This window comes from Puma concolor, chromosome B4 (assembly GCF_028749965.1).
Source record: "Puma concolor isolate L17-30 chromosome B4, mPumCon1.1.hap2, whole genome shotgun sequence".
In the NCBI taxonomy this organism is placed as follows: Eukaryota; Metazoa; Chordata; class Mammalia; order Carnivora; family Felidae; genus Puma; species Puma concolor.
Window position 1 is genome coordinate 91,173,280 of NC_141673.1, and position 24,277 is coordinate 91,197,556.

The following is a 24,277-nucleotide window of genomic DNA, read 5'->3' on the forward strand; positions in this document are numbered from 1 at the left end:
GTCTGAGAAGCTCAGGTTAATCAAAAAAGAAAAAGCATGTCACTATGATTGTTGATCCATAAAACTGGGTTAGAGATCAATGAAAATTCTTAGCCTTGAGCCATTATAGGGGTGTGTCTTTGCAATGTTTTGCCTGGGAAATGTTCCCGTGAGCATTTAGGTAAATATATTTTGAGAAAGAGAATATATGGAGATAAACATAAAAACTCACATTTTTATCGTGTGTCCTAGCCCCATGAGTCCAAACTTTCAAGTCAGTTAATATTGGGCCACAGGGATTTGGTAGGTTTTATAGGCAAAGGCTCAGAATGGGGCAAAAATTTGGGTTGTAAATAAAGCTTGTGTCTAATTCCTTAGCATCTGGATGGGAGGTTTTGTTTTGTTTCATTTTGTTTTGTTTTTTTAATCTGCTTTTTTCAGTTTCCCTGTCTCTTATGGGCCCCTTTCCATTTTCAGTTAAGCATACTCAAGTCCTTGGTTTAAAAAAGCAACCCCATTCTAGCCTCATGGTTTTGATCTCTCTTCAGCTATCTCTTTATTATTTGTCTCAACCCAAATTTCCACTTTCTCATCTCCTCACAACCCAGCTTCCTCTTCCACCTGCACCTCAGTAAGTATCTCATTGTCCTCAGAGACTTTCCTACTGGTAAATTCTAACAGAGCTCTTGCAGTCACCATCTGCCTTGTTTCCTTCGTGACATTCAATCATGGGAAGCCTTCTTCCTTTCCTTGAAACACTTTCTTCCATAATGCCACGTATTTTAGGTTTTCCTCATTTTTCTCTGACCAGTTCTTTTTAGTTTCCTCTGCCAGCCTACTCTCCTCACCTCAAATGTCATCGGGTGATAAACATTTTTTCTTTTACATGATAGTATTGCCTAACAATAATTTAGTTTTGACGTGTCGTCATTTTAGATGTAGAACAGTATTTGTGTCATATTTGAATTTTTAAAAATATTTTTCCTTATTTTATTTATATGAGTAGAAAATTTAAAGATGAAAGTGTTGTAACACTGGTGATTAGAAGTATAGGACTCATGATAAGAATGAGATGGACAGAAACAATTGAACAGATGGAAACACTGACTCTTTCACTCCATAGAATGTTCACAGACTACATGTGTTTAATTGTGACAAGAAAGAGATATTAAAGACCTTGTGCCAAGTGTGGAAATATATTATCAAAGATTTAATCTAATAAAGATGTAATCTAAGGTTTAATCTAATGGTCTAATTCAGGAAACCTGTAACAATTTTTAGATTTCTAGAAATGGAATCCCTTACCCTATTATTTATAAATCAACTTCTTAGCATCCACATATGTAGTTTTTGTTAATGTTTTTGCTCCTATGCTAAAGTAAAGAGATGCTTTCCAAAGGGTAAATGAGGAATTAGAGATAATGGTAATTTTCTCATACCTCACTCAGTCATTGGTGTACAAAAGAATTGCCTGGAGACTTGTTAAAAAGGCATAATTCTATTCCCACAACGTAATATTCTCATTCTCTAATTTTGCAGTAGATCCCAGGAATCTGTTCCCTTAACAAGCACTCCAGGGTGATGCTTTTGATGCATGCGATTGCATAGTGCACTTTGGTAAACTCCACATTAGAGAGTAATGTAAGGACCATTGTAATAGAGAGAAGGCCCAAGATGATGGAAATAATTTGAGTGGGTACCTGAGGATAACAAAGGGAAGAGACAAATTAAAGCTCCTTGAAGAAAATAACTTTACTTCATACCCCGGATTCCTGCAGCATTATATATAAAACATAGCAGACATTTGATAAGTATGTTGATGAGTTAATTAATGGCTGAAAAGGGTAGGAATAACTAAGGGAAAGAAAGGAATTGGAAGTCTTAGGACTTACAATGAGGGACCCTGATGGGGAATTTTGCTATGCTCCTAGTTTTGATGGAAATATTAAGTTGATGATGCATGTGGGGAAATACAGTTGAAATATGAAGAAGATATTTACAAATATTTACCTTAAATTTAGTCTATTTTAGGTGTCAAACATCACAATAGACATTTCTGAATACCTGATCTCATTTAATAACTTTTTAATATTGGATAACAGTAATGATTGGAAGCATTTACTACCAGAAGTTGTAACATTCTAACTTGTGTAGCATTGCAAGTATTTTAACATATATAAACATAACATATAAAATATTAGACATAAATATAATATATATAAATTACATATAAATATATGTGATATGTGTAGAAATATACAATTTTCATGTGTGTCAGTTTTTAAAAAGAGTAGCAATTTGTGGAATATATAAAAGAAAGGGAGCTACAGTAAGTCCCAAATCATAGCAGGCTTATTTTGGGGTGAATTTGGGTCAATACTATAATATCACTAGTTTTTATCAGGGTATTTCTATAGGGGTATGGATAAAGATGGAGTTCTTATGTATTTTATTACTGTGGGCTAATTGAAAACGTGGTGACTTTTCAATGACTGTTAAAATACAAACTTCCCTGTAAATGTGTAATCGTATCTCTCTTTCAAATCGTTTCTGTAGGTATTAAAATTCAAAGTATTAGTTAGGAACAAGAAAATAGGAACCTTAAGGGAAACCCATGAAAGGAAAGGTTCTAATAAGCATGGTCAGGTAGAGGAATTTGAAGAGATATATCAAGATGAAATCAAAGGATCAGAAACATTGATTGGATCAGAAGACAATCCAGGAAAGGAAGATGAGATAATAAGCGTAGCTGGATTACCACTTTTCAAGAAAAGGAAGGTAAGATGACACTTTGTGAAAATCTTACAAGTGATGGAAAAGTTGTCTTATTTTCTTATTGGTGGAGAATTAAAAAAAATTTTTAGAGGGAAAAATCTTTTTCTTCCTTATAAAAATTCTAGTCTATCATTTAAAACTTGTTTGGAAAAAAATTATCGGAAAAGAAAAATTTAAAGTTATCTCTTTTCCTGCATTAGCTGTTTTTAATTTGTTCTATGGCCAAATATTATGCATTTTTAGGTAGTAGGCATTGTGCACTGTACAAAATGCAAACAACCCAATATTTCTGCCCTCAAGGAGACTATGCTGTCAGAGTCAAGAAAACCACTGTAATAATATACAGTCTTATAAGTATGCAAATTAACATGACAAAAGAAGTTATATTGAGTTGCAAGTGACCTAAAACTAACTCAGCTGGTTTAAGTAAAACGTGAATTAATTAATTGGCCCACATCAAGAAAAGTGCAGGGAAAAGTCTTTGAATTTTAGGAATGACATGGTATAGTGTCTCAACTTAAGTCCACAGAATGGACTTTTTTCCAACTTTGGACCTACTTTCTCCACATTGGTGCAAGACTTTACAAAGCTCTAGCTTTATATGCTTTCAGGCTCAAATCCAATGGAAGACCTATTTATCTCTCAGATGACCAAGCACATTTTTTTTGTGCATTGGCTATGATCCAGCGATGTGCACATCCCTGAGTCAGGTGCTGTTGCAGGGGAATGCAAAACTGTGATTAGCCAGATCCGAGCCATATTGTCAAACTTAAGCACGCGGATTAAGCTTGAGCAAGGAATGTTTTCCCAAAACAAAACTTGGGAAGGGGCTAACAGATGTGTAGAGGAGAGGGATGCTGGGCTGTCAAAGAGCAGCTGTATATTATACAACAGAAGTTATTCCCAAGTGTTAGATCACACTGGAAATACACTTACTCATGAATAAATACCCTAAAGTTGTCAAATTCATAAACAGATCTTTGGGAAAAAAGAAATAGTGATCATTGTTATCTTCAATATTTACTACATTAGTTGAGATTTTAGATTATAGGCTGTCTCATGTTAACATTAAATACTATCATCATGAAAAATAATCACATTGATGCAATCCAAATGGTTTTTGGGGAGATATTATTATGAAAAGAATGATATAATTGATCTGAAAGCATATTTTCTTTATTGGAAAAGGCATTTTTCAAATGATTCGTACAAAAATATGAAATTGCTGCATTTTATTTTTATACCACAAAGGTAAAGGTGGCTCTGGCCCTATCTGATCTTGTCATTTATACCAAAGCTGAGAGGTTCAGAAGCTTTCAGCATTCAAGACTGTATCAGCAATTTAATGAAAGTAATTCTATTGGGGAGACAGAAGCCCGAAAACTTTTAAAGCTGAGAGGTAAATTCTTATGATTCAAACAGATGAAGTGTTTAAACAACTTTTATTCACTGCTAAAATGTCAAGATTGGTCAACGACATTTATAAAGACGGTATTCTCATAAGCTTTCAACATATTTGATGCAATTTAAAAAGAGGCTATCTGCCTCAGGTCACATGAAGTTTTATTTCACAGAATTTGTTTAATTAATTTTTTTAAGTCATGAAATTTTGTTTGGCAATGTCCAGCATGGACATTTTTGTAGGGAGAGCTCTGGTGAGCAGTTAGTGGAGGAAAGCCGTGAGTGACAAGGTTGAAGAGGTAGGCAGAACCAAATTACAAGGAAGTTAACTTTGTCTTAGAATCAAAGGCAAGCAGGAGAAGATTGAAGTCTCAGGAGTCACGCCATCCCCTATGTGTTTTTGAAGGATGTCTTTGATAGCAGTGTAATGGTGAGACTTCCTGTAGGGACATGAGGAAGGCTCATGGTAGAGAGCACAGAGCCACAGTGAACTGTGTAGACTCAGCAGGCACCTAAGATAGACAATGAAATAAATCTAGAACCCGTATGTCCCAGGTGGAGAGCGAGGACGTGCATCCAGGGCAGGCTACCAGACGGCTATACAGAGTGCGTACTGTCCTGGCACGTCTGCAGGGGTGCCGCTGGTCTGCATGGCTTCTTTTTACTGTCTTCCGACTCGTAACCTGAGTTGGAGGATTCTGTTTGCTAGAGCCAAGATGCAAGGTCTTGGAAAGAGGATGGGAAGCAGACCTTACCCTTTTGTTAGACTTGTATGGTTGGGGAATAACCTCAGCTAAAAAAGGGATGGACAGGGCACCTGGGTGGCTCAGTAGGTGAAGCATCTGACTTCAGTTCAGGTCGTGAAACCATGGTTCGTGCACAGTATCAGGCTCTCTGCTGTTGGTTTGGAGCCTGCTTCGGATCCTCTGTCCCTCTCTCTTTGCCCCTCTCCCTCTCACGCTTTCTCAAAAGTAAAAATTAAAAAAAAAAAAAGTAAAAAAGGGATAAGCAATTAACTCAGTAGTCAGGTGACTCTCCAAATCCTTCTTAAAAAATACAACTGACTCAAAAAAGCTGTTGGCTATTTGGAAATACAGATTCTGATATATTTCTTGGTTAACCTCTTTGGGCTGGCCACCAGTGCCCAAAGTGTTTTGAGGTATACTTCAGCTCATCTCTTCAAACTGTCTCTAGGTATTTTAAGTCCTTTTGTTTGCTTGTTTTTTAACTGTAGATTGTGTCTGAAATAAATTCAGTAGGGCTGAACCACAGTTAATAGAATAGAATAGACTTGAATAGAATAGAAGAGATGCAATATAAGTAAGTGGGAAACATAATGAAACAATTATGTGTGTATATTGTGTGTTGGGTGTCATATAAAATATATTTCTTCCTGTGAGTATTGTTAACAGGGTTTAAATTTGAATGACCTACTTTGCTAGCCTCTATTCTTTCAAACTATTGGATGGTTTTTGTTGTTCAAGGGGACAAGACCTCAGCGCACAGCAAAAGTAGTTCTAATTCTCTCACTCTCATTGTGTTAGCCACCTGCTCAAACTTTGATAAGGACTGGGAAGTTCTGAGTCGAGTCATAAAGTTTAGCATCACCGTCTCTTCGGAAAGAGTATAGAGCATTTTTCTTCCACCAAAATCCAGTAATAAATAATTAATTCTGGGGCGAAGGTATGCTCCAAGAATGTCCATCATTATTAAAAACTTAAATGTCACTAAATTTATAATGCAGAAAAATCAGAAACAACTTTTCATATGAGTGGAGACATTTTAATCATTTAAAAATAATGTAGTAGGTGAATATTACTGAAATGGAATTAATTATTTTTCATACTATTTTTAAGTAAAAAATGGAAGTTTATAAAAGGGAACAAATAATATGATTAAATAAAAAATAAGAATATACATATGACAATAGAGTGAAAAGATATATACTAAGAAGTTACCTGGTTTTTAATTGAGTGATGAGATTATATATAGTTTTATTTTTTATTTTTTCTTATTTGATTTTCTCATTTATTTAAAATGAACATAAATTGCATGTATAATAACATAGTATGTTTAATTTTTAAAACTCAATTTCAGAAGTAACAAGATGATATTATGTTAAGGGTCTTTGGTAATCATTCATCTTTATCACTTTGTAGATAGGCAAAATTAAGATCCAGAAGAGTATAGATTTTACCAAAAGATAAACATCTTGTTTAGGGCTGGATAAGGGATCATGATAGTTGGACATACATGATGTATTTATACATGAGTAGCTTCAAAATAAACTTTCTCTCAAGGAGTGTGTAACTTCTAAAATTGAGAGCTGATGAAGTTAATTATTATTAACTTCAGTAATTATAATTTTTAACTTGACAATGATTCTATTCTAGTTTGACTATCAAAGGTAGTGGGCCATAGGCAATAAGCATTTCTCCTAATCCTGGTCACCATATTAGCAGGAGTAGTTGTGGGAACAGGATCTGCTTAATGAAAGAATAAAAGCCTTGGAGAAACACGAAACTGTGTTAAAAAATTCAAAGATGTCCAATGTTAAAGGGCATAAATTAGTTTTGAATCTCAAGTGATTTAAATAGAATATATACATATATATAAGCTTGTAAAAATATGTAAGTAGAAACATAAATAGAAACAAATGGACTGTGTGTGTGGTGTGTGTGTGTGTGTGTGTGTTTGTGCATACGTGTGCGTGAACTCTAAGTATAGACCTTATCTCAGTAAGGAAAACATTTGAAATAATCAGAACTACGGTAGTCTCCCTCATCCATGGGAGATACATTCCAAGATGCACACTGGATACCTGATGCTGTGGAGTACTCAACCCTATATATGCTATGTTTTGTCCTGTACATATATTTCTATAATAAAGTTGAGTTTATAAGGAGGCACAGAGATTAACAACAATAACTAACAATGAAATAGAATAACTATAACATACTATGATAAAAGTTATGTGAATGGGGTCTCTCTCAAAATACCTTATTGTACTGTACTCACCCTTCTTCTTGTGATGATGTGAGATAGTAATATGCCCACGTGATGAGATGAGATGAGATGAGGTGGATGATGCAGGTGTTGTGATGCAGTGTTAGGGTACTAGTGACTGTCTGGTGATTTGTCAGAAGTAGGATGATCTGCCTCGGACCTTGGTTGACTGTGGGTAACTGAGACTATGGAAAGCAAAACCACAAATAAGGGAGGACTGCTGTATTGGGAGGTTGCAGGTTCTCTTTCAGTGGAGACATGCAAATAGACATTGAAGCAATTTGAGGGAAGATGCTGTGGTGGTTAGGGTTGGCAGCTGAATTGAATAACTTTAAGGTCCCTTTCAATGCTGAGAATCTGTTGACTATTCAGCTGGGTTAATTTGGATGGCATTATATCTCTTTATGTGACTTACATGTGATTCTGCCCTAATGTGAAAACCAATGTAAAAAAAAGACAAAATGAAGAAAGATACAAGTTTGTTTTAAAAAAATGGATGCATTTTATTTGGGATTTTTATATATTCTTACATCAAAGAAATTAGTTTGGATGTGAAAAAATTAAATACATTATTTAATTTTTTTTTCTCAAGTGAATGCTTAGTATACATAAAATTGTCGAATAAAAATTATTAGTTTCTCAATAAGAGTGAATTGCACCGTCAAAGACCTGGATTTATTTTGATTTCCATGAATTGCAAATATTTTTGCCTAAACAATACATATCAGAAGTACTGAAACAATTTTAGGATTCTATCACGTAGAGAGGCATAGCAGTTTATTTAGTTTATCTGAAATCTCTCATGATGTTCTTATATTTTTTTAGCCCACGAGTTTGTTCTTCACACCAGGAGGTTCATTACCAGAATTTATCCCAAAGCAACAAGAACAGACTCCTCTAATTTTAATCCTCAAGAATTTTGGAATATAGGTTGTCAAATGGGTATGTTACACTGAGTTTTGGCAAAAAGAAGATAATAAATTCATTTTATGAATTAATGAACGACTTATGAAAAGAACTTCCCCAGTAGATTTTTTGACCCCAGGTGTTTTGGGGTCAGGCAATAATGCTGAATCATTGGTTTCAAGAGCTGAAGTTATTCCTAAATGGGTCAGAGAGGGTAAATCTAAGTGAGAATTAGGCACATGGAAGTTAAATTCATGAAGAGTTAGCATGGGAGAGGTAGGAAGAGAAAAAAGAAATAAAAAGATGTCAGAGGACAGTGAATATCAAGTTCTTTGCTTGAAAGATTTGCTAAGGGCTTCTTTAAATCAAGTGACTTCTACCTTTTATACTTTATGCCGGTTCTACATTCACAGTACTGAAAAGTGAATGAGATTGCATAGCTTTGTTATTTGTCTTTACCAGACTTTCCTTATTCCAAATTGATTAGCTGTTATCACACAGGCACTAACCAGTCAGAAGGTACCAGGTGTAAAGCCCTCTGCTCCTGGATTGCAGCAAGGCTCATAGGTTTGTGGAGAGAGGGGAAGAGTGGGGTTAGGAGGGGATGTTGGGGAGAGAGAGGATGGTATTACCAGCCTATATGGATGTATTTTTATTTTTATTTTTTTATTAAAATTTTTTTATTGTTTATTTATTTCTGAGAGAGAGAGAGAGACAGACTGAGAGCTGGGGAAGGGCAGAGAGAGAGAGGGAGACAGAATCCGAAGTGGGCTCCAGAATCTGAGCTATCAGCACAGAGCCCAATGTGGGGCTCAAACCCACAAACTGTGAGATCATGACCTGAGCCGAAGTCAGACGCATAACCGACTGAGCCACCTAGGTGTCCCGGATGTATTTTTATATTTTAACAGCAATTATTGCTCTGCCTGTTTTTCCCTTTCTCTTTAAGTGATAACAAGTCTCCCTTTGGACCTGAAAGTTTATAATATATTTTTGGACCTGAAAGTTTATAATATATTTGGTGTCTTTTCTTCTGGCACCTAGTGTGCCGATTTTCTCTATTCTTGTATTTCCTGAATGTCATCTGATCTGTACCTTGCTATTCTATAATTTATATTGTATGCCAGCTTGATTTTTAAATGAAAGTTATAATTTAAAAATTGAACTTTGAAACTCACCTTCGTAAATTAATATACACATGGCAGGATGAAATGCTTAAAAATCAGGAATTATTCTGGCTAATGATGCTTGCTCTTAAAATGTTTAGAGATATAAAATCCATGATTAGGTTTCAGTATATCTTTTAACTGTGTTTATTTAATTGTACCCTCTACTTCCTGACAATATCAAAATACTTTTTGCTCACAGTGGCCTTAAATTTCCAGACACCTGGTCTGCCTATGGATCTTCAAAATGGGAAATTTTTGGATAATGGTGGTTCTGGATATATTTTGAAACCACAGTTCCTAAGAGATATTAAAACACAGTTTAATCCGAATAAACCACCAAATCAGAGTGATCCAGTTACACTTACAATAAGGGTAAGATTAATAGCTTTTACTTGTTATGGTTATTGTATAAACTGGAGAGTATGCATTAATATTTTGAGTTCTACTAATTTCCTTTAATGTCCTTTAAATTTTAGTTGATCTTTTTACATATTAAAAAGGAGTGGTATTTCAGCACCATTCTGTATCTGAAAATCTTTCTGTTGACTTCTGGCATGAATGATTACCCTGCTTGTGAATAGAAATATTGATGCTGAAATCTTCTCCTCGCCAAAGTTTTTTTATTCCATCATCTTTAGGCATTTAATAATGTGATAGAGAAGTCTGAGTTCAGCCCACTAGTTACCCTGTGGATACGCTACTCTCTTCCTCCTTAACTTCACAGAATTTTACTAAAAGATTTTAGGAGCACCTTGCTTTTCATTAATCTCCAGATTTAGACTTCCACAGCTCAGAAGTTTTGCCCCTTGTCTCTGAATAGTGTTTGGTTAGTACTTAGAAACCAAAAGTATCCATACGCTGTTCATGAGTATCTGCCTGCATGTGTACTAATTCCTGTCAATTCAATCACTTTTTTTTTCTGCCTTTGATTTTCCTCCATATCTGATTTTATTCTTTACTGATTCTAATGTAGATGTGAATTTTTCTTCTGCATCATCGGTTTCTTCCCCTCTAATTTTTATTTGCCTCACACTGCTTCCTTTTTATTTCTGTCTGTATCCTAGCCAGCACCCTTTCCCCCTGACTCCTGTCTTGTTATTTCATCTTTTGTTTTATTATATAGTCTGTGTCGTCTTATTGGGAGTAAAAGTAGTTGTCTAAAATTTATTGTTTCCATTAGTATAGACTTTTTTGAAAACTTTCTTATTCTTCTATAACCAAAGTGCTATATTTATTTCCTTTTTTTAAATGTCACTGAATCATCTGAAAAGCCCCTAGCTTTTTCTGTCCATTTAGTTATAAGCAATTCTATCTTAGATTGTATCTGCACCTGTAGTTTGCAACAAATTGGGTGGGTAGGGATCTTTAGTTCCTGTCTTTAATTAACCAGTTGCTCCTAGAACCATAAGAATCATCTCAGGTTCTTTTTTTTTAAGTTTATTTTATTTACTTTGAGAGAGAGCACGCACACATGTGTGCTCAGTGGGAGAGGAGCAGAGAGAGAATCCCAACCAAGCTTGGTGCTGTCAGCACAGAGCCCAATGCAGGGATCGATCTCATGAACCATGAGATCATGACCTGAGCTGAAATCAAGAGTAGGACCCTTAATCAACTGAGCCACCTAGCGCCACCCCCCACCCCATCAGGTTTTTTGTGTCTCCTGTTCTCACTCGGGAGTGTGTTGGCTTGCTGGCTGGTGAGAGCTTGCCTTCTCTGGTTCCCTGGCTGTCAGAGTGCAGGAAATGCTATCACCCAGAAGGCACGCCCCCATAAGTCTTCCTCCCTTGGCTCCTTCCTCTACGGTCCTGATGTCACGGGGCTTGGGGGACTATTTTCATCCACTTCAGGCCCTAGCCTTTTTGTCCCAGCTGAGAATGGAAACTTAAGAGATGTGCCGTTTTCCAGAGATGGAGGTGGAAAGAGAGTATAGCAAAATTGAATGAGACAGAAATGATCCTGGCCACTGCAGCAGATAGTGGCAGCAAATATATACATATACAGTAGCTATATATAGACTATATAGTAGTATAGTGCCAAAGTATGTAGTTGACTTTTTTCTTGGTTGTTAGAGATTCTGAGACTCTAAAGTAAGGGCATATGGTAGCTAGGTAGAAACTGCCTTCAGCACCGATGCAGCCTCAAATCAATTAGTTGGCACTCTTTCTAGGATCCAGCAAAATATTGTCCATTAAACTGCCTTTGCAAATATAACTTTGGCATTCTTTTTGTATTTTTTAATAGAACAATTTAAAAGATTAGTAAATTTTTCTTTTACTTTTTCGTTATGGTGTTAGCTGGAAAGTATACATTAATATTTTAACTTCCGTTGATTTCCTTTAATGCCTTTTAAATTTCTGTTGATCTCTTCAGCCTCAATAGGTGGGTGGTATTTCAATCTCTTTCTACATCTGAACCAAGGTCTCCCTGTTGCCTTTTTGCATGAATGAAAAAATGCGAAAGTCTGCATTGTTCTAAACACCTAGTCTAGTAATTGTCATTGCTGTTCCAGTGAGAGAAAGGGAGGAATCAGCCGCTTTGTGATCTATTCCTCACAAATCTGCTTACTGTGCTGGGCTTTCCTATCTCTTCCTACCTGTCTCTGTCTCAAACGATTCTTTCTTGTTCACATTTGTGGGCTCCTCTTCCTCTACCCAGCTCTGAAATATTTATATTGCTAAGGCTTTTTCTTAATCCTCATCTCAAACTATTCTCCTTGTGTCCTTTTATATACATTCGTGGTTTCAACTGCCAACAATGCCCAAATCTTTAATCTGACTTCATTTCTGGAATGTAAAGGAATATTTTAAATACCCTACTTAGCATCCTTACCTGTTTAATCCCTGTTCTGTCAAACTTAAAAATATTAAAGGCTGAACGCCCCTGCCTGGTCCAATCTTATTTTCTTTAAAGGTCAATGAACTTAGTCGAATTCATTGTGTCAATTAACTCAGCCTACAAAATTGGGAACCATTCCTCTCTTTCCACATCTTTATCAATTACTGTGTTCAATCCATCTCTAAATTTCACTGATCCTACTTCGAAATATCTTCCTTATCCAATCTCTTGGTCTGATGCCATATGCTACTTTTTTTTTTTTTAAAGAATTTGTTACCTGTCATCACATTTATTCCTTTGACCTTCTAAGGGGTTTTCACTTAGCCTGTCTCAGTCCTCCTGACCCATCTTCCACAAGTGGCCCAGAGAGATTGTGCTCCGTACTAATCTCATCATGCCTACTTAATATTTCTTTATGCTTCCTGCTTGCTTTCTTAGTTGGGGCTTAGCCTGATTCTCCAGCCCCACTTCTCACCACTTCCAGTCTTGTAGCTTTTTCGGTAACCATATGGAAGCCTTTTCTGTCCACATGCTACCTGCATGCATTGCTTATGCTTTTTCCTTTGGCTGGATTATTCTTCCAGCTTTCACCTGCCTGTTGCCTTCACACTTATTTTTCAAGATTTACAGGGTCACTTATTTTTGGAAGTTTTTTTCCTCCACTAAATTAGTTACGCTTCTTTTTGTAGTTTTGTTTTTCCATGACACCCTATACATGCATATAGTAGCCATTGTATTATACAGGCATATGTCAGAGATATTGCAGGTTTCATTCTAGACAACCACAATAAAGTGAATATCACAATAAAGCAAGTCAAATGAATCTTTTGGTCTCCCAGAACATATGAAAGTTATGTTTCTACTATACTATAGTCTATTAAGTGTGCAGTAGTATTCTGTCTAAAAAAATGTACGTACCTTAATTAAAAATACTTTGTTGCTAACAAATGCTAACCATCATCTGAGTTTTCAGCAAGTCATAATCTTTTTGCTGGTGGAGGGTCTTGCCTCAATGTTGATGGCTGTTGACTGATCAGGGTGGCAGTTGCTGGAGATTTGGGTAGTGTGGTACTGTTCCATCAGCTAAGTTGATGTAATATTCTAAATCCTTTGTTGTCATTTCAACAATCATCACAGCATCTTCCCCAGGATGAAACTTATCTGTTCAAGTTTTATCATGAGATTGGAGTAATTCAATCACATCTTCAGGCTCCACTGCTGTTTGTAATTCTCTTGCTGTCTCCACCACATCTGCAGTTGGAACACACACACATTTATTAGTTTGCTGATTTACATGGGCATGGTTTGTGGCACCCCCAAATAATTACCATAGTAATATCAAAGATCACCGAACACAGATCACTATAATAATATAATAATAATAAAAAGGTTTAAAAGTGAGAATTACCGAAATGTGACACAGAAGCATGAAGTGAGCAAATGCTGTTGGAAAACTGGTGCCAATAGACTTGCTCGATGCAGAATTGCCACAAGCCTTCAATTTGTAAAAAATGCAATATCTGCAAAATGGAATAAAATGAAGCTCAATAAAACAAGGTACCCCTGTAATTGTTTATTTACTTGTACTTGTCTTTCTCCCCCACTTGTCTGAAGGCCCTGTAAGGATAAGGACTGTTTCATTCAAGTCTTATCCCTAGTGCCTGACACAAAGTGTATGTTCAATATATGCAAGTTAATTGAATGAATGACTTCTTTTTCAAGTTAAGAATAGTAAAGAGAACATATGTGCTCTTTGATTGAGAAAGAGAAGATGGAAGATGGCTAGTATGCATGGATGTTTACAAATGCCACCTGTTTGCTTCTGAAGGGTCTCATGTAGCGACATAAGTGGCATGATGTAAAACAGGCACGATTAATGATTTTCCCAGGAAACTGCTGCCATAGTCACGTGGGTCTTTCTTGCTTGCTTTGATCATCGTAGGGAGCTTTGTGATTACAACTTGTGCAAATTGGGGAAGGCATGACTCAGGGTTCAAAAGGCATAGTTTTGCCATTTGCTTTATGTCCCCGATAAAGACAATTCAACATTTCTGGTTTAATCTTTGTCATCTCTCAAATTAAGAGTTTCAGATTAGGTCAACCCTTTTCGAACTTATAAAAACAGTGCAACCATTTTCCAAGTTCAAAGTCTGATGCATAAGGCCAATAGATGAAAGCAGAGGTGCTCTTGTTGACCACTAAAGGTCTTCTGTTTGACATTTGTCTTCTGTGGTGGCCCCTGAAAGGGCTTCTGTGAATCAGAGTGTAAAAATTATTTGAATAATAGTTTCTAAATTCTCTGTCAGTTCTCATATTCAATTATTATTATTATTTTTAGTGAGGTTTTTTTTTTTTTGGTGTGATGTGCACTTAAAAGCCGAACTTTTCCATATCGGCAAGGGTCTATTACCTGCAGAGGGGATATTCAGCTGGTAGGCTCTCGTGTCAGTGTGCTAGTTATTTATGGCCAATGTTCTGTCTAGCTAACCTGGTGTCTAATTTATGCTGGTCGATCAATGCCCATTCCATACTAGTTGTTAAACATTTGCACAGTCACCCTGGTTTCCAGCTAATGTTTAAATGTGTGGATGTAGGAGAGGAAAAATTACACATTGGCACTTTTTCTGTTTCTTTTTTTTCTCTTCCTTCTTTCCTTCCTTCTTTCATTCTTATTGAAACTTATTTATTTGTTCCTGTTTATTATAATCTTCAGAAATTAAAATTTTGCCTCAATTTTTATGTTAGTACATTTTACAAATGAATACACTTGAATAATTGTCTTTTGTTTGGACTTTGCTCCTTAAAGTAAGACAAAACTTAGCTTCAACAGTTAGTTTGACTAATAAAAGGTAAAATAAAACTATGATTAGTTTAAGTGTTCTGATACCCAGTTCTTAATATACATATGAAATCATTGGTTTTGTCAGACTCAGGTTAGTTATGATAATATTGACAACAAGAGATAATATAAGATTTTGTGATAAATTATCCAAACATATAAATTATACTATCAAGAATGCTATCATAGGAAATTATGCAGTGTTTTTTCTTACATTTCAGAAGTAGTATTAATATTGTTTCTAATTTTTGGATGTAGACAGACAATATGAATTTCAAAATGGTTCATGTTATCAGAGTACTTCGGCCTGATTTACAGTAGATTGTGATTATAACAATACTTTTAAGCAATGGCTTTTAACAGCCATAAAATACTTTATTTGATTTATTTTATTTTATTTTTTAACATCTATTGATTTTTTGAGAGAAAGAGCTCAAGTAGGAGAGGGGGAGAGAGAGAGGGGACAGAGGATCTGAAGCAGACTCTGTGCTGACAGCAGGGAGCCCGATATAGGGCTCAAACTCATGACCGTGAGATCATGACCTGAGCCAAAATCAAGAGTCAGACGCTTACCCGACTGAGCCACCCAGGCACCCCCAAAACAGATACTTTAAAAATAAAAATACACGTTGAACTACAAAACTCAGTGTGAATTCTACTATAATTATATAGTGAAATTAGAATAATGTAGACATATTCCTAGTATTTACCTATTGACGCTTGAGAATAAAAGGGTTAAAGTTTAAAATATACACTATATTCCACTCTTAATTTTTTTGTGGGAACTGAGAGTCTATAATCTTTTCTGAAATACATGTTTTATTTTCAAATTACATGACCGTACAGTTTGATATCCTGCTAAATTTCTGTGTTCAAATACTTTTGTGCAGCTCATCAGTGGTATCCAGTTACCTCCCAGTAACCATTCATCATCTAACAAAGCTGACGCATTAGTGATTCTAGAACTTTTTGGTGTTCCAAATGATCAAACGAAACAGCAGACTCGTGTCATTAAAAGAAATGGTGAGCTCCTAACATATTTTATTGAACTTCTACTAGATTTCTTGCTGGAAAGCTTATAATTTGTCTATTGATAGAGTTTTGATACATATTTATTATTCATAAGGCAAGGGCTTTGCATTAGGTTTAAGGTGACCAAAGTGTTATATACAGCAAAAACAATCTGATAATGATTCAATGTATTGTTCAGATATATTTTCAGATTACAGATACAAAAATTTATCTGGTCTGAAAATTGCTTCTTTTTTTTTTTAAGTTTATTTATTTATTTTGAGAGAGAGTGTGAGCAGGGTAGGAGCAAAGAGAGAGAGGGAGAATCCCAGGCAAACTCCATGCTATCAGTGCAGAGCCCGATGTGGGGCTTGAACCCACAAAAAAATGAGATCATGACCTCAGCTGAAATCAAGAGTCGGATGCTTAACCGACTGAGCCACCCAGGCACCCGAAATTACTGCTTTTTTACACTTTGACCTCCTTTTTATGTACCATATTGCTGAATTCAAGAGGCATTTTGATGGCTGCAAAGCTGCTTAGCTTCTAGCCTTTGTGTAAAATAAAGAATGTACAGTTGTTCTGATACAGCATGTTACCCATTTTTACTTCGCTGTTTGAATTATTTTAGATCAAAGGTCTGTGGCTTCTGGCTCTGGCTCAAGATGCCATAGAAACCCACTCATACAATATTTGGATTCATAATTCAGTCATTTTTGCCAGAAGGGAAATGTAGAAATGGAAGTGACTTGGGTAAGATTTTCAGTTCCACAATCCTGTGATATTTTATGTAATACAGTATTGATGTTGTCACTTCTTGGTTGAGTTTGAAACCATTAAGGACATTACAGTGTAGATTCCTGGGATTGACCTTTAGTCAGGATCACCTTGGAGGAGACCTTGGAACTGATTCTTGAGTCTGTAATTTTCTTTGAGTGGGTATTCCCAAAGTATAGTAGGCTTCATTTCAGAGTCTGAAAGTACATACCAGATTAAATGGCACTGACAGAAAAACAGGTGCAGTTTTAACACTCTTTTTTTTCTTGGGTGGGTAATCTCCAGTAATATACACCATCTGCCCCCTGCACTGACACCCCAAATACTCTTCCAGTGTGGCCCCTCATGCAAAGGGCATGGAAAAAAGATGTGGGGAGTTTTGGTTACTTCATCATAGGTCGTCGATGGGAAGGGATATTGGTGATGACCTGCCGTCTTATTTGTCGTTCCTCAGAGCTGAAGGCACATTACAATGGATTTGTCAAGAAATGGTAGCTGCTTATGTCAGGAAGCTTATAGTAACCTACCTTTTGTTCTCTTCATCCCCATACTTGAATCTTCATGGCAAGATACACAGAACATTTATTTATACAGCACACCCCTTATAATGTGTTTCTAGCTCCCATTAGAATTTAGATTACGTCCTGGGTTTTATGGAAATATTCCTGTGAAATTATATTTGGTGTATCTAACATTACTGAGCCTGTTTTATTAGAAGTCTGATGCTAAGTATCAAAAAACTTAAGATCTACACTTATTAAAGATATTATTATTTATGTATGTCCCAACTAACTCTATTTTAGATAGTTTTCAGTTCAGTATGGGACATGAGATACAATAAAACTATCACGAGAGTCATTAGTGTTTTTTTTTTAAGTTTATTTCTTTATTTGAGATAGAACGAGAGCATGCAGGGGAGGGGAAGAGGGAGAGAGAGAGAGAGCAGAGAGAGCGAGAGAGAGAGAGAGAGAGAGAGAGGGAATGAATTCCAAGCAGTATCTGCACTGTCAGCCAGACACAGAGTTCGAACTCATGAACTGTGACATTACGACCTGAGTCAAACGCTTGACCGACTGAGCCCCCAGGTGCCCCAAGTCATTAGTGTATTAAGGAAAGTACAGAGAATTGTAGTGGAAGGGGCACATTTGGAGATGGTTTTGGAGAATGAATAGGATTTTTTTCCCAGAGATTGTGGATGAAAGCATTGCAGGCAAAAGGAATAATATGCGTGCTAAAACCTGGAGAAGACTAACTTCAAACACGCTAGGTGAAAGTACTGAAGTTTAAAATGGGTGAAGTACAGGGTACTTAAGAGTGATTAGTGTGAGATAAAATATAAAAGTTAGGTTGGGAATGGTCATGGAAAATCATGAGAGCCATGATGAGGTGTTAGGTACTTTCTTTTCTGTGTTGTATGTAGAAAATGAATAGAATTAAAACTCTTAAGCAGGGATATAACACTAATATAGTTGAGCTTTGAGGAGATTATTTCTACAGATTAGGTAGGAAGACGTGTATGTGGGGGAAAAGAGGAATACAAAATAGAGTCAGGATATGACTTCATGGCTAGAGGATGGGGAATTCAGGCCAAAGAAGGCACAGGCATCAGAAAAGCAATGGAGGACTTATGTGAGGAAGACTAGCAGGAGTAAAAGTCTAAAAAGCTGGACAAAGGGGGATACTAAGGTGGCTTAGCTGCTAGAGTAATTGTGGTGTAATAAGAGACATGAGAGTGGAAGGAAAAAGATCATATTTGGGTAAGGTGTGGAAGCAATTCTTCAGTTTTGGTCATGCCAGAGAAAACTGTAACTATCAAATTTGGTATCCTGATTTACTTCCCTTCTTTCCTCCTTCCTTTTCTTTCTTCCTTCCTTCCTTCCTTCCTTCCTTCCTTCCTTCCTTCCTTCCTTCCTTCCTTCCTTCCTTCCTTCCTTCCTTCCTTTCTCTCTCTCTCTCTCTGTCTCTTTCTTTCTCTTTCTTTCTTTCTTTCTTTCTTTCTTTCTTTCTTTCTTTCTTTTTCTTTCTTTCTTTCTCTTTCACAAATAAAAAGACCTTCTCATAGAATATATATGATATATGTAGGACAGAGAAAGGGAGACTGTTTAGAGTGAATTAGGGTTGGAGGAGGAAGATAAGTCAGTATAAGAATTTTGTGCAGACATTTTGCAGGGTCTATAAAGAACTGACTCTTAGACCTGCTCTTGTACTCTATGGAGTTTTCTCTTTTCTTTTTTTTAAATTAACTTATTTATTTTGAGTTAGAGAGCATGAGTGGGGGAGGGGCAGAGAGAATGGGGGACAGAGGATCTGAAGCAGACTCTGTGCTGATAGTGGAGAAGCCGATGTGGGACTCGAACTCATGAACCATGAAATTATGACCTGAGCCGAAATCAAGAGTTGAACACTTAACTGACTGAGCCACCCAGTTGTCCCAGAATTATTTCCTTTCTTAAGGCAAGGTAATACATTCATTACACCCGTGTGAGTCAATTGGTTTAATATTTTCATGGGCATAGACAGTATTCTGGATCACTCTCAGGTAAATGTGTGCTTGTTGACCACAGATGTACCACAGAAAACAAATTCTTTACAATTTGTGACAAATTAGTCACAAATTCTTTAATGCTTCTGGAAGGGTGACCTAAAGAGCAAAACCTATTGACATAGCAGGCATAGCATTACCTTTGTACATGAAAACAATACATATTATTTCACCCTGAACCTTTGAGTCTTTATTAAGTAGATTTTATATTTTATCTGGATGTGAATTTCTTTTTTAATTTTTATTTATTTTTGGGAGACAGAGTGCAAACAGGGGAGGGGCAGAGACAGAGGGAGACACAGAATCTGAAGCAGCCTCCAGGCTCTGAGCTCCAAGCTGTCGGCACAGAGCCGGATGCAGGGCTTGAGCCCACGAAGCGTGGGATCATGACCTGGGCTGAAGTCAGACGCTTAGCTGACTGAGCCACCCAGGGCCCCCGGATGTGAATTTGATTCCATTAAATTACACTTAAGAATTGGATGATTTGGGTCATATTGTGATGGATTTCTTATTTGGCAAGAAATTGTTGTTTGGGATGATTTATTTTGCTAGAGATCTAACTTACTCATCAACTTGGGACTTTAAAGTGGGCACTTAGTCAAAAGAAGGATCAAAGGCTGGCTTTGGAGCACTTAGCTCTTAGGCCAACAACTGTCTATGGGGTTCTTCCCATAATAGGAACTGCTATAGAAAAATTATGTTATTTAATGTATTTGTTACTGAAATGCCCAAACATAGCATTCATGTTGCCTAATGAAACATTTCTGCTCTGAAATCAGACTCCATTTGTTTGAATTCTTGTCCTGCCACTTAATGACTATGTATGTGAAACCCTGATGAAGTTGTGTAACATATTTCTGGCTCAGTTTTCTCATCCGTAAATATGGGTTGTAATAACCCTGATGGGTTTGTGGTAAGAATTAAATGACATTATCTACTTAAAGTTCTTATATTGCCCAGCAATACTAAAGACCCAATAATTATTGCTACTGTCATTATTATTCCTTTCTCATTGGATGAGTGAAAAATTCAAGTGCTCTAAAACATAAGCTATTAACATTACTAAGTGTTGAAAAGAAAAATTTCAGAGAGCAGCTATTATGTATTATTCCCTAAAGAACACGTCTATGATTCTTTGATTATATCTTCTTTTATCTTTCAGCTTTTAGTCCAAGATGGAATGAAACGTTCACATTTATTATTCAAGTGCCAGAATTGGCATTGATGCGTTTTGTTGTTGAAAGTCAAGGTTTAATAACTGGAAATGAATTTCTTGGCCAATATACTTTACCAGTTTTAAGCATGAACAAAGGTAATATTCCTAAAAGTAACAGGATTGTGATACCAATTATAATTTAAATTTACCAAAGACACACATTGATATACCAAATAGCTCTATTCATGAGAGTCAGATGTAAAGGAAATTTTATGAATTGACACACATTTTCTCTCAGTGGAATTATAGAAATGTGTTTTCGCATGGAAGGTGGGGTTGTGGTTTGGGATTGCTGGGAAGACAAATTAGACCAATTTGGTATGTATGAGCATTTCTTTACATGGATCATCGCTCTTTTGTTTCAATTAAGAGTAGTCATGACTACCACAAAGAAATAAAGGATGGGAATCAAAGAGAAGGGACAAGCAGTGACCCATTCTTCTACCCAAGGAGAGACTGGGAACCCAAGACAATCCCTTCTTGACTCTTTTCAGGGCTGCCTTTATGTTGTAGTCAGCTTGCTGGGGTGATTTATACTCTGCCCCCAATTACCTCGTCCCAACGTGTTTGTGTTTACTTCTCTAACACCATCTGAGCTGTACCTTGGAAACAGAGTCTGAAGCAGAAGGGTGGTGGCTAATTTAGCACACTGCACTTTGAGAGAGAAGAAGTGTGAGCTGTGTGTTCAGCGTTAGGCAGTAAGAAGTCAAAACAGAAGCTTCAAATATTTTATAGTTTGTGGGGAATTAACACGCAAGATGAATATAACTATGCTGTCATAGTTTTTACCTATGCTTAGTAAAGATAATGTTCTTTCTCAGCAGCTCTATCGGGAACACTGCTAATTTATCTTTATTGTTCTAATTAGCTCTGATTCCTTTTGCAGGTTACCGTCGTGTTCCTCTGTTTTCCAAAATGGGCGAGAGTCTTGAGCCTGCCTCACTGTTTATTTACGTTTGGTACGTCAGATAGCAATTAATAACACCTGACATATCATTAGCTATACATCGTAATAAAACAGCCAAAATGAATGTCTATATCTTTTTTTTTAACATGAAGCAAAATAATTATTTGCAAAAACAGAAATATTGAGCAAGTTCACCTGTAACGCGCAAAATAGAATGGTGGAAAAAGGAGAACCAAACCTTCAGAGGTTCGCAACAGTGTGGCATTCTTGTCAGCCAGATTTTCCTGTTCCTCTATTGCTGAAGCTGCTCTTGCCACCTGCTTGTATCATTTTAAATTGGTAGAACTTACAAGCTCTTAAAATATGTCTGATTATATAAGATATGTTGGCAAATATTTATCAGTAAAAAGAAATGTGAAATCTAAGAGTGTTTTAACTTCTTGACACCCACTACTGCAAGTGGTAGTGAAAAGGAATTAGATTCCCAGGTGCTTTGTGCCCTTTTATATCCTAGACAGTAATTAGCCCCTGCCTTCTCGAGCTAGTTCTTAGATGCTGTGCATTGGATTTGGTACCCTGTAATTACACAGACATTTTTATGAGTGTATATGAAATTGATTTGCAGTCAAATGGAATTCAATCTCCATACCTGTAAAAGAGATCTACTACGTGGGCTTCTAGGCTTGCATCTCTGAATTAACCCACAATGTTTCTGAATCTGTGCTAAATGTACTTTGAAGGTTGTCTCTTGGTCAGAGATGGGATTCCTGTGCTATTTCATAGGCTGGGCTTCTCACCATCAGCAGGATTTTGATTTACTAAATGATATATGGAGAATAATACAGTTTCTTATGAACTCTTCTTCAAAAAACAGGCATATTAATACTTACCCTACTGCATTGTTGCATGGAGTGAGGCGAAAGTACCTAGCACAATTTTCGACTGATTAGGGACCCTGATAGGTATTTGTTGAAATAAATCTGAACTTATAACTAAAATCACAAATGATGGTTTGAGGTGTTTACTAATGCATTATCTCTTGCTGGCTAGAAAAATAAAAAATAACCCATTTACCATATTTTACTACTATGACTTACCCTCAAAACCAAATATTTAAAATAATAATGCCACCGGGAATTCAAATACTGAAGCCATAAGTAGTAAGAACTGTCCCAGTACATCATCATCAAGATGCTCTCTTATACAGTTTCTAGATTTAAGAGTGGGGTACACTCTTCCCCATAGGGAGGCACAGCCACTTCCCAGAGGGATGCTTTTTATTTTGCTAGATAAGAAAAAGATCTTGTTTAAAAAACCTATTGTTCAGAACATTAGCAGGTGAGATATTCAGCCCATTGGCCCAAGGCTTTAACCTTTTCTAAACTCCTAAAGCCTTTTGAAGATCTGGAATTCCATGAGATTTAAAGACTGATCAGGTGAGTTAGGCAAGAGTTCACTAATTTTACAGCAGTATAAACTTCTATTTCTTGTTTATACCACCAAGATTTGAAATGAGGGAGAAAAAAAGATATATGTATTTTTTTTTTCTCACTTTTTCTTCAGGTACTAATTAAATTCAGCTCACTAACTTTGGAGACCAAATCCTTCATTTTCAGTATCCCCACTCTACATCAGATAGGCACTTTTGAAAGGAAGCATTTAGATTATTTTATTTCCTGTCCAATAATCTTATAATACCCTTAAACATCTTTGGTTCTATTTTTTGTATACATTATTTATCATTTACTTTCCTTTTGAATTGTACTGGAATATTATTATTGTTCTTGTTACTACTACTACTACTACTATTATTATTATTATTAATTTTCTCACAATAGAAACTATCATAGAAACTCCAGAGCCAGGGAATGTTCTCACTTTAGAGAAAGTTGGGAATGATGTGAGAAGCCAGCTTTGACTCATCCTGTCTAGGCATAATTCACTTGCAGGAAAAAATAGTGTTGGTGAGGGGAAGGAAACAGAATGAAAGGGCTAAATGAGCCCTTGGGCTGTGGCAACAGATTACCTCTTAAACTCTTAGGGGAAATGTCAGTTCCTCAGAGAAGCTGTCTACAATCTTTTAGTCTAGGCCATGTTTTTTGGAGTACATTTCCATACAACTGACAAAATGATAGCCAGGAACTGCTGTGGCACTGTCAGGTAGGCCCTGTCATTGGTAGGAGCTTACCTGATGCTTACAGTTAGGCAATAGTGTCCTGTTGACCATGACCGACTTCACAGAACAACACCAGACAAGGACACTCTGTGACTACAATGGGTCAAGAAAAAAACAAGATTACTTTGTAACCATGACTAAACACGTGAATATTGTCCAAAAACAAAAATGCCAAACATCTTCCTATCCTGGCTAACATGAATGGCTGTTGATTCTTTACCAATTATACCTTTTGCCTTGATTTATTCTTTTTATCTTATGGATGAGATTTATTCCAATCACAGAATTGCCCCCAATTCTTGACAACATCCAATGCAGAGGAGAGCCCTACTTCCTTGAAGCCCCCCACAAACCATCTGACACAAGCCTAAATCCAATATTAAGTGCTCTTCAATATCCTATCACTGAGTTGCTCCATGGTTCCCCATTTGTGCATCTCTTTCATTACGACAAGCATAAACCCAACTGTATGTGTTCCTGGTGATCTTTGGCTGGAGGGATAGACATAAACTTGGCTTCTCCTTCTGTAACATGTACTGCCATACAGTGATCAGTGCGACAGGAAAGTTTTGTTATGTTGTTGATTGTGACATTTTCTCTTTTTTTAATGCTTGTGGTTGTTTAGGGCCTCAGATAGAAAACAGAAAGAGCACAATCTCCCCATTTAGACTTACTCTGACTTTTATTTGAGAGATGGTGGCCACTGGAGGCCAATGATGCTGGTTGCTGAGGAGTGAA

At 36.5% G+C, this 24,277-nt stretch overlaps 1 protein-coding gene across 3 annotated transcripts in view; it reads left to right on the top strand.

Annotated features, from left to right (window-relative positions):
* PLCZ1 (phospholipase C zeta 1) overlaps window positions 1-21,487 on the top strand; it is a 46,111-nt gene extending 24,624 nt beyond the window's left edge. For all 3 annotated transcript variants that reach the window (XM_086713954.1, XM_086713957.1, XM_086713955.1), the window contains 7 exons: window positions 2,536-2,757; window positions 4,006-4,153; window positions 7,987-8,103; window positions 9,436-9,608; window positions 15,801-15,933; window positions 20,403-20,552; window positions 21,343-21,487. In XM_086713954.1, coding sequence (XP_086570080.1) covers window positions 2,536-2,757; window positions 4,006-4,153; window positions 7,987-8,103; window positions 9,436-9,608; window positions 15,801-15,933; window positions 20,403-20,552; window positions 21,343-21,428 — 1,029 coding nt within the window. In that variant the 3' untranslated portion in view covers window positions 21,429-21,487. The remainder of the gene's footprint in view (window positions 1-2,535; window positions 2,758-4,005; window positions 4,154-7,986; window positions 8,104-9,435; window positions 9,609-15,800; window positions 15,934-20,402; window positions 20,553-21,342) is intronic.
* Window positions 21,488-24,277: the final 2,790 nt, after the last annotated feature.